This window comes from Scyliorhinus torazame, chromosome 4 (genome assembly GCF_047496885.1).
Source record: "Scyliorhinus torazame isolate Kashiwa2021f chromosome 4, sScyTor2.1, whole genome shotgun sequence".
Classification (NCBI taxonomy): Eukaryota; Metazoa; Chordata; class Chondrichthyes; order Carcharhiniformes; family Scyliorhinidae; genus Scyliorhinus; species Scyliorhinus torazame.
Window position 1 is genome coordinate 335,342,788 of NC_092710.1, and position 12,099 is coordinate 335,354,886.

Below are 12,099 nucleotides of genomic sequence, written 5' to 3' on the forward strand. Positions count from 1 at the left end.
TTCTCACTCTCTCCACTAAACCAGAGCCAGTTCTCACTCTCTCCACTAAGTCAGAGCCAGTTCTCACTCTCTCCACTAAGTCAGAGCCAGTTCTCACTCTCTCCACTAAACCAGAGCCAGTTCTCACTCTCTCCACTAAACCAGAGCCAGTTCTCACTCTCTCCACTAAACCAGAGCCAGTTCTCACTCTCTCCACTAAACCAGAGCCAGTTCTCACTCTCTCCACTAAACCAGAGCCAGTTCTCACTCGCTCCATTAAACCAGAGGCAGTTCTCACTCTCTCCATTAAACCAGTCAGTTCTCACTCTCTCCATGAAACCAGAGTCAGTTCTCACTCTCTCCACTAAACCAGAGCCAGTTCTCACTCTCTCCGCAAAACCAGTCAGTTCTCACTCTCTCCACTAAACCAGAGCCAGTTCTCACTCTCTCCACTAAACCAGTCAGTTCTCACTCTCTCCACTAAGCCAGAGCCAGTTCTCACTCTCTCCACTAAACCAGAGCCAGTTCTCACTCTCTCCACTAAACCAGAGCCAGTTCTCACCTTCTCCACTAAACCAGTGTCAATTCTCACTCTCTCCACTAAACCAGAGCCAGTTCTCACTCTCTCCACTAAACCAGAGCCCGTTCTCACTCTCTCCACTAAACCAGAGCCAGTTCTCACTCTCTCCACTAAACCAGAGCAAGTTCTCACTCTCTCCACTAAACCAGAGTCAATTCTCACTCTCTCCACTAAACCAGAGTCAGTTCTCACTCTCTCCACTAAACCAGAGCCAGTTCTCACTCTCTCCACTAAACCAGAGTCAGTTCTCACTCTCTCCACTAAACCAGAGTCAATTCTCACTCTCTCCACTAAACCAGAGCCAGTTCTCACTCTCTCCACTAAACCAGAGCCAGTTCTCACTCTCTCCACTAAACCAGAGTCAATTCTCACTCTCTCCACTAAACCAGAGCCAGTTCTCACTCTCTCCACTAAACCAGCCCCAGTTCTCACTCTCTCCACTAAACCAGAGTCAATTCTCACTCTCTCCACTAAACCAGAGTCAATTCTCACTCTCTCCACTAAACCAGAGCCAGATCGCACTCTCTCACCAAAACCAGAGTCAATTCTCACTCTCTCAACTAAACCAGAGTCAATTCTCACTCTCTCCACTAAACCAGAGTCAGTTCTCACTCTCTCCACTAAACCAGAGCCAGTTCTCACTCTCTCCACTAAACCAGAGCCAGTTCTCACTCTCTCCACTAAACCAGAGTCAATTCTCACTCTCTCCACTAAGCCAGAGCCAGATCTCACTCTCTCCACTAAACCAGAGTCAGTTCTCACTCTCTCCACTAAACCAGAGCCAGTTCTCACTCTCTCCACTAAACCAGAGCCAGATCTCACTCTCTCCCCAAAACCAGAGTCAGTTCTCACTCTCTCCACTAAACCAGAGCCAGTTCTCACTCTCTCCACTAAACCAGAGTCAATTCTCACTCTCTCCACTAAACCAGAGCAAGTTCTCACTCTCTCCACTAAACCAGAGCCAGTTCTCACTCTCTCCACTAAGCCAGAGCCAGATCTCACTCTCTCCACTAAACCAGAGTCAGTTCTCACTCTCTCCACTAAACCAGAGCCAGATCTCACTCTCTCCCCAAAACCAGAGTCAATTCTCACTCTCTCCACTAAACCAGAGCCAGTTCTCACTCTCTCCACTAAACCAGAGCCAGTTCTCACTCTCTCCACTAAACCAGAGCCAGTTCTCACTCTCTCCACTAAACCAGAGCCAGTTCTCACTCTCTCCACTAAACCAGTCAATTCTCACTCTCTCTCTCTGCCAAACTACTTCGCCATTTCAACCAGTAACATCAGATTTTTTTCAAACCAAAAAATGGGCAGTACGTCACCACAAATTGCTTGGACCTTCGACAAGCTTTAGCAGCTGGAAAATAGCAGACAGCTAATCTGCTTCAATTATATATTTTTAAAATTGCAATTCAATGTAATTGCTCCATTAGACAAGTTAAAGATAGCTGTACTTGAAACTGGACACCAGGCCAAAATATTTTACCTTTTTTTAACAGAAACTTGGATCAAATATAGCTCACAACTGTGTCGGCATTCATGATCATCCATCCCCACAGCCTGACAATTCCCTGAATATTCGGCTGGTTCTCGACAAAAAAAGGAATTTTTGTTTAACAAGCTAAAAAAAAGGTCCCCTTGCTGATTCCAGGGACAGGATACAAGAACTAATTGCCCCAGGTGTAAAGAAAGGAAAAAGCATGCAAGGTTTAATGTGATACAACAGAATGCAACCTCATCGGCACAAATTGCTCCAAGTTTTCAGACAAAGAAACTTCGTCACATAGGCATTTGTGTCTTTTTATTATTGCACAAAAGGATCTGAATAACAAACATTGCAACAGAAAATAATAATTCTTCCAATAGCCCTGGCAATGATTTCCCGTCTAGTGCACATATCAGGGGACAAGCAGCTCTCCACTACGATACACGCTGGAATATAATTAACTGGATATCAGTAACTCCCCACAATGATTCACACTGGAATATAACTAACTGGATATGAGTAACTCCCCGCAATGATTTACACTGGAATATAATTAACTGGATATCAGTAACTCTCCACAATGATTCACACTGAAATATAACTAACTGGATATCAGTAACTCTCCACAATGATTCACACTGGAATATAACTAACTGGATATCAGTAACTCCCCACAATGATTCACACTGGAATATAACTAACTGGATATCAGTAACTCTCCACAATGATTCACATTGGAATATAACTAAGTGGATATCAGTAACTCCCCACAATGATTCACACTGGAATATAACTAACTGGATATCAGTAACTCCCCACAATGATTCACATTGGAATATAACTAACTGGATATCAGTAACTCTCCACAATGATTCACACTGGAACATAACTAACTGGATATCAGTAACTCTCCACAATGATTCACACTGGAATATAACTAACTGGATATCAGTAACTCCCCACAGTGATTCACACTGGAATATAACTAACTGGATATCAGTAACTCTCCACAATGATTAACATGGAACATAACTAACTGGATATCAGTAACTCCCCACAATGATTCACACTGGAATATAACGAACTGGATATCAGTAACTCTCCACAATGATTCACATTGGAATATAACTAACTGGATATCAGTAACTCTCCACAATGATTCACACTGGAACACAACTAACTGGATATCAGTAACTCCCCACAATGATTCACACTGGAATATAACTAACTGGATATCAGTAACTCTCCACAATGATTCACACTGGAATATAACTAACTGGATATCAGTAACTCTCCACAATGATTCACACTGGAATATAACTAACTGGATATCAGTAACTCTCCACAATGATTCACACTGGAATATAACTAACTGGATAACAGTAACTCCCCACAATGATTCACACTGGAATATAACTAACTGGATATCAGTAACTCCCCACAATGATTCACACTGGAATATAACTAACTGGATATCAGTAACTCCCCACAATAATTCACATTGGAATATAACTAACTGGATATCAGTAACTCTCCACAATGATTCACACTGGAATATAACTAACCGGATATCAGTAACTCTCCACAATGATTAACCTGGAATATAACTAACCGGATATCAGTAACTCTCCACAATGATTAACCTGGAATATAACTAACTGGATATCAGTAACTCTCCACAATGATTCACACTGGAATATAACTAACTGGATATCAGTAACTCTCCACAATGATTCACACTGGAATATAACTAACCGGATATCAGTAACTCTCCACAATGATTAACCTGGAATATAACTAACTGGATGTCAGTAACTCCCCACAGTGATTCACACTGGAATATAACTAACTGGATATCAGTAACTCTCCACAATGATTCACACTGGAATATAACTAACTGGATGTCAGTAACTCCCCACAATGATTCACACTGGAATATAACTAACTGGATATCAGTAACTCCCCACAGTGATTCACACTGGAATATAACGAACTGGATATCAGTAACTCCCCACAGTGATTCACACTGGAATATAACTAACTGGATATAAGTAACTCCCCACAGTGATTCACACTTGAATATAACTAACTGGATATCAGTAACTCTCCACAATGATTCACACTGGAATATAACTAACTGGATGTCAGTAACTCCCCACAATGATTCACACTGGAATATAACTAACTGGATATCAGTAACTCCCCACAATGATTCACACTGGAATATAACTAACTGGATATCAGTAACTCCCCACAATGATTCACATTGGAATATAACTAACTGGATATCAGTAACTCTCCACAATGATTCACACTGGAACATAACTAACTGGATATCAGTAACTCCCCACAATGATTCACACTGGAATAGAACTAACTGGATATCAGTAACTCCCCACAATGATTCACACTGGAATATAACTAACTGGATATCAGTAACTCCCCACAATGATTCACACTGGAATATAACTAACTGGATATCAGTAACTCCCCACAATGATTCACATTGGAATATAACTAACTGGATATCAGTAACTCCCCACAATGATTCACACTGGAATATAACTAACTGGATATCAGTAACTCCCCACAATGATTCACACTGGAATATAACTATCTGGATATTAGTAACTCTCCACAATGATTCACACTGGAATATAACTAACTGGATATCAGTAACTCTCCACAATGATTCACACTGGAATATAACGAACCGGATATCAGTAACTCTCCACAATGATTAACCCGGAATATAACTAACTGGATGTCAGTAACTCCCCACAGTGATTCACACTGGAATATAACTAACTGGATATTAGTAACTCTCCACAATGATTCACATTGGAATATAACTAACTGGATATCAGTAACTCCCCACAATGATTCACACTGGAATATAACTAACTGGATATCAGTAACTCCCCACAATGATTCACACTGGAATATAACTAACTGGATATCAGTAACTCTCCACAATGATTCACACTGGAATATAACTAACTGGATGTCAGTAACTCCCCACAATGATTCACACTGGAATATAACTAACTGGATATCAGTAACTCCCCACAGTGATTCACACTTGAATATAACTAACTGGATATCAGTAACTCTCCACAATGATTAACATTGGAATATAACTAACTGGATATCAGTAACTTCCCACAATGATTCACACTGGAATATAACTAACTGGATATCAGTAACTCCCCACAATGATTCACACTGGAATATAACTAACTGGATATCAGTAACTCCCCACAATGATTCACACTGGAATATAACTAACTGGATATCAGTAACTCTCCACAATGATTCGCACTGGAATATAACTAACTGGATATCAGTAACTCCCCACAATGATTCACACTGGAATATAACTAACTGGATATCAGTAACTCTCCACAATGATTCACACTGGAATATAACTAACTGGATGTCAGTAACTCCCACAATGATTCACACTGGAACATAACTAACTGGATATCAGTAACTCCCCACAATGATTCACGCTGTAATATAACTAACTGGATATCAGTAACTCCCCACAATGATTCACACTGGAATATAACTAACTGGATGTCAGTAACTCCCACAATGATTCACACTGGAACATAACTAACTGGATATCAGTAACTCCCCACAGTGATTCACACTGGAATATAACTAACTGGATATCATTAACTCTCCACAATGATTCATACTGAAATATAACTAACTGGATATCAGTAACTCTCCACAATGATTCACACTGGAATATAACTAACTGGATATCAGTAACTCCCCACAATGATTCACATTGGAATATAACTAACTGGATATCAGTAACTCCCCACAATGATTCACATTGGAATATAACTAACTGGATATCAGTAACTCCCCACAATGATTCACACTGGAATATAACTAACTGGATATCAGTAACTCTCCACAATGATTCACACTGGAATATAACTAACTGGATATCAGTAACTCTCCACAATGATTCACATTGGAATATAACCATCTGGATATCAGTAACTCCCCACAATGATTCACATTGGAATATAACTAACTGGATATCAGTAACTCCCCACAATGATTCACATTGGAATATAACTAACTGGATGTCAGTAACTCTCCACAATGATTCACACTGGAATATAACTAACTGGATATCAGTAACTCCCCACAGTGATTCACACTGGAATATAACTAACTGGATATCAGTAACTCTCCACAATGATTCACACTGGAATATAATTAACTGGATATCAGTAACTCCCCACAATGATTTACACTGGAATATAACTAACTGGATGTCAGTAACTCCCCACAATGATTCACACTGGAATATAACTAACTGGATATCAGTAACTCCCCACAATGATTCACACTGGAATATAACTAACTGGATATCAGTAACTCTCCACAATGATTCACATTGGAATATAACTAACTGGATGTCAGTAACTCTCCACAATGATTCACACTGGAATATAACTAACTGGATGTCAGTAACTCTCCACAATGATTCACACTGGAATATAACTAACTGGATGTCAGTAACTACCCACAATGATTCACACTGGAATATAACTAACTGGATGTCAGTAACTCTCCACAATGATTCACACTGGAATATAACTAACTGGATGTCAGTAACTCTCCACAATGATTCACACTGGAATATAACTAACTGGATATCAGTAACTCTCCACAATGATTCACACTGGAATATAACTAACTGGATATCAGTAACTCTCCACAATGATTCACACTGGAATATAACTAACTGGATATCAGTAACTCTCCACAATGATTCACACTGGAATATAACTAACTGGATATCAGTAACTCTCCACAATGATTCACACTGGAATATAACTAACTGGATATCAGTAACTCGCCACAATGATTCACACTGGAATATAACTAACTGGATGTCAGTAACTCTCCACAATGATTCACATTGGAATATAACTAACTGGATATCAGTAACTCTCCACAATGATTCACACTGGAATATAACGAACTGGATATCAGTAACTCCCCACAATGATTCACACTGGAATATAACTAACTGGATATCAGTAACTCTCCGCAATGATTCACACTGGAATATAACTAACTGGATATCAGTAACTCCCCACAATGATTCACATTGGAATATAACTAACTGGATGTCAGTAACTCTCCACAATGATTTACACTGGAATATAACTAACTGGATATCAGTAACTCCCCACAATGATTCACACTGGAACATAACTAACTGGATATCAGTAACTCCCCACAATGATTCACACTGGAATATAACTAACTGGATATCAGTAACTCCCCACAATGATTCACACTGGAACATAACTAACTGGATATCAGTAACTCTCCACAATGATTCACACTGGAATATAACTAACTGGATATCAGTAACTCTCCACAATGATTCACACTGGAATATAACTAACTGGATAACAGTAACTCCCCACAATGATTCACACTGGAATATAACTAACTGGATATCAGTAACTCCCCACAATGATTCACACTGGAATATAACTAATTGGATATCAGTAACTCCCCACAATGATTCACACTGGAATATAACTAACTGGATATCAGTAACTCCCCACAATGATTCACACTGGAATATAACTAACTGGATGTCAGTAACTCCCCAAAATGATTCACACTGGAATATAACTAACTGGATATCAGTAACTCTCCACAATGATTCACACTGGAATATAACTAACTGGATGTCAGTAACTCTCCACAATGATTCACACTGGAATATAACTAACCAGATATCAGTAACTCTCCACAATGATTCACACTGGAATATAACTAACTGGATGTCAGTAACTCTCCACAATGATTCACACTGGAATATAACTAACTGGATATCAGTAACTCCCCACAATGATTCACATTGGAATATAACTAACTGGATGTCAGTAACTCTCCACAATGATTTACACTGGAATATAACTAACTGGATATCAGTAACTCCCCACAATGATTCACACTGGAACATAACTAACTGGATATCAGTAACTCCCCACAATGATTCACACTGGAATATAACTAACTGGATACCAGTAACTCCCCACAATGATTCACACTGGAACATAACTAACTGGATATCAGTAACTCTCCACAATGATTCACACTGGAATATAACTAACTGGATATCAGTAACTCTCCACAATGATTCACACTGGAATATAACTAACTGGATGTCAGTAACTCTCCACAATGATTTACACTGGAATATAACTAACTGGATATCAGTAACTCCCCACAATGATTCACACTGGAACATACCTAACTGGATATCAGTAACTCCCCACAATGATTCACACTGGAACATAACTAACTGGATATCAGTAACTCTCCACAATGATTCACACTGGAATATAACTAACTGGATATCAGTAACTCCCCACAATGATTCACATTGGAATATAACTAACTGGATATCAGTAACTCCCCACAATGATTCACAGTGGATTGTGACTAGCTAGATACCAGCGGCTGCCCTTTTGCATTTCCCCCATCAGAACATTCTTCATCTGTGAAGCTGAAGAATAGGAGCAGCAACGTCATGGGGCTGTTATTTACAAATCACACAATCATTTCTTCATCTTTGAAGAGATAAAATTCTCAAATTTCATACCGAAGTCCATCAATGCAGCCGAGCCCCTCCAGGAAAGTAGAATTGGACAATATATATGGGCTTGCAGCATCACCTACATATTGACCAGAATGTTCATAAAGGATAATCAACCGTGGAGACTCTGCAGATTGGCTTTGTCCTATTTCACCCGATCTCCATATACCATAGCAGATGTAACAAAGGAACAATTTGGAGTAGGGAATCTGCCACTTTCTGCATCTGGTTAGCCCAGGAATTTTACAAAAATTATCAGAAATTGCATCAGCAGCAAAAGCAACTCAGACAGTACTGGGGCATTCTTGGACTTTCCTCAACAGTGCCTTTGTACCACACCACAAGAGGAGTTTAATCGTGAACCGTCAGGTTTGCTTCAGTGTGTTATTCAAGGGTACTCAAGTCATAGAACCAAATGGGAGTTCAGATACAGATGACCATGATGTAATTGAATAGTGGAACTGGCTCAAGTGCTGAATGGTTTACTACTGTTAGTTCAGATCAGATTTAGTTTATCACTACAATTAAATTAAGCTTTACTGAAAAATGGCACAAAGTTCACATTCTTCCATATCACAGATGGGAACTTACAATCAAACACAGTGTTGCAGCGATGGGCCCTGGCCAATGTGGGGCTCCCCATTTTGAGAGGTGACTGTGTTGTGAGGGCACCAATAAGAGCCTGCCAGCTCTGAATTTGCTGATAAGCCTCATCAGCAGGCAATACAGAACAACATCCGGTCCGGCTTGGATGGGTGGATTACTCTTCGAGCGGAAAAACAGGCGTTGAGAAGTGGTGGAGACTTAGAACAGTTCAGGCGGATTTCCTCACTTGGAGTGAAGTTTCTGAACTTTCATTGAGTGAAGCAGCAGCCAGGTTTCTGACATTGGGCCCGGCGGGCAGTGAGTCGTCACATCAGGGTGCAAGCCTCCAAAGCTTTTAGCGAGGCGAGGAAGCAGTGCTGGCCAACAGGTGTCGAGAGGAGCAGCGGGGTGACTCTCAACATCCAAGCTAGGTCTGAGGAGGGCGAGCAAACAACCAACCAGGCCAGGTCCGGGCACGCCAGATAAAGCCAGCACTCAGCAGCAGCCAGCTAAGAGCATATCCGCAGTTGTTGAGGCTAGAGGCCCTGCCATCCGACCATGAGGTGACGGGGAGAATGAACAAACTACACAGAGGACAGTCACCCAAGGTTGGAATCGAAGGTGGGTCCTTGGTGCTTTGAGGCAGCAGAGTTAACCACTGCTACCGTGCCACCCCTCGGCCAGAACCAGAGGCCAGGGCTGAGTGAGAGGAGGCAGGGCATCAACCAGACTGGCGAGAGCAAGCGAGTAAAGGTCAGCCCAGATAGCCAGCAACAGCAGCCTGGCAGCCAGCCAGCAGCACATGTGGTCATGGGCTGGGGCTAGAGATCTGGCCACTCAAGCAGGAGCCAAGAGGTGAGAAACTATGAGTAGGGTGAAGGTCAGGAAAGCGCCGGCGTCGTGGTTTTCTTGATGCAGCGGGGGCGACTTGACCAGAGCCAGGCGTCAGAGTTGAGAGTGAGATGGGATGGGCGTCAAACTAACCAGCAAGGACAAGAGAGCAAAAGCCAGACCAGCTAGCCAGCAGCAGCAGCACCAGCCAGGCAGACAGCCAGGATCACACGCAGCCCTCAAAGCTTAGCCACCCGAGCGACGTGTGTGAGCAGACAGGAGTTGCCGGGCAGGCACTGACAGCATGGTTTTCTGGGGAGCAGCGGGGCAACTCAACCAGAGTCCAGTGCTGGGCGGCAACCGGATAGGGCAAGAGCAGAGGCCAGGTTAGATAGCCACCAGGAACCCCGCAGCCCCCCAAAGTGTCAGTCTATCTCCAAGGACTGGAGAATCTCAATATTGCTGAAAAAAGACATATTGCGGAAGCTTTTCATCATGGCAATGCCAACCAATCAGCACCCTCTTTCCCGTAGTATAAATTGTCATGATTGTTTGAAATTTGACATTTTTACATTTGTCCTGAAGAGTGCGATATGAAAAGCTTCAGTAACATGTCTCTCTTTGAGCAATATTTTGAAAGGAGAATTGATCACTTCTTGATTATGAATAATGTTTTATTCTATTTTCACACAGTTACATTTTTTTGGACCGAAAGCACTCAATCTTTCTGTCACAATGGTTGCTGCTATGGTCATGGACCAGGTCCATTGGTTAAGTCTGCTTGTTTTGCTCACAGAACAGTTACAGCACAAGGGGAGACCATTTGGCCCATCAAGTCTGCACCATCCCTTAGAAAGAGCACCCGACTTAAGCCCACACCTCCACCTGATTCCCGGAACCCAGTAACCCTACCTAACCCTTTTTTTGGACACTAAGGGGCAAATTATCATGGTCAATCCACCTAACCTGCACATCTTTGGACTGTGGGAGGAAACCGGAGCGCCCGGAGGAAACCCACGCACACATGGGGAGAACGTGCAGACTCCGCACAGACAGTGACCCAAGCCGGGAATCGAACCTGGGGCCCTGGAGCTGTGAAGCAACAGTGCTAACCACTGTGCTACCGTGCCACCAGATATCAATTTGCCTTCGGAATGCCTCGATTGGACCTGATTTGACTGATCCTGTGATAAGACCCACAACAGCATCGTCGGAACTAATTGGCCCCAAAACACAATCACATAACTGGAGAGATTGAATTGAAAACTTCACCAGCAACATTCACTAGAGAAGTTTTATTCATCTAAGTTTGACCAATTATGTTTAAAACTAGACCAGAAGACCAATGGATTAGTTTCCAAAACCATTGCTTGTGAATGTACCTCTGCTCGCTTCAGCATCTCCCATTTGTTGAGGATCTTCATGGCAAAAACCCTTTCAACGTTTTTTAACTTCACAACTGCAACCTGCAACAAAGAAAAAAACAAGGTTCAAATTAATGGGCGAGTTACAAATAAACCAGATTATAAATATCCATGTTACAAACACAAAAGATGAGAACTAGAATTGAGATAGCATTTTATCAATGATCAATGACCTTCCCTTGAACAAAAGGTCGGAAGTGGGATCTTTGCTGACAGTGTTCTGTACCATTCACAAATCTCAGGTACTTAAGCAGGCCGTGCCTGCATGCAGCAAAACCTGGACTATATCCAGGCTTGGGCTGTTAAGTGCCAAGTAACATTCGTGCCACACAAGTCCCAGGCAGTGAACATCTCCAACAAGAGAGGATCTAACCACCTACCCTTGACAATCAATGGCATTACCATCATGGAATCCCCACCATCAACATTCTGGGGGTTATCATTGATGAGAAACTGAATTGAGACAGCCATATAAATACCGTGGGTACAAGTTCAGGTCAGTGTCTCACCTCCCGACTCCCCAAGGCCTATCCACCATTTAGAAATCAGGAGTGTGATGAAA

General features: G+C 41.8%; 1 protein-coding gene across 9 annotated transcripts in view; it reads right to left on the reverse strand.

The window, feature by feature from the left end:
* LOC140411160 (serine/threonine-protein kinase MRCK alpha-like) overlaps positions 1-12,099 on the reverse strand; it is a 900,765-nt gene that overhangs the window by 573,589 nt on the left and 315,077 nt on the right. For all 9 annotated transcript variants that reach the window (XM_072500231.1, XM_072500235.1, XM_072500230.1 and 6 more), the window contains exon 3: positions 11,496-11,579. In XM_072500231.1, coding sequence (XP_072356332.1) covers positions 11,496-11,579 — 84 coding nt within the window. The remainder of the gene's footprint in view (positions 1-11,495; positions 11,580-12,099) is intronic.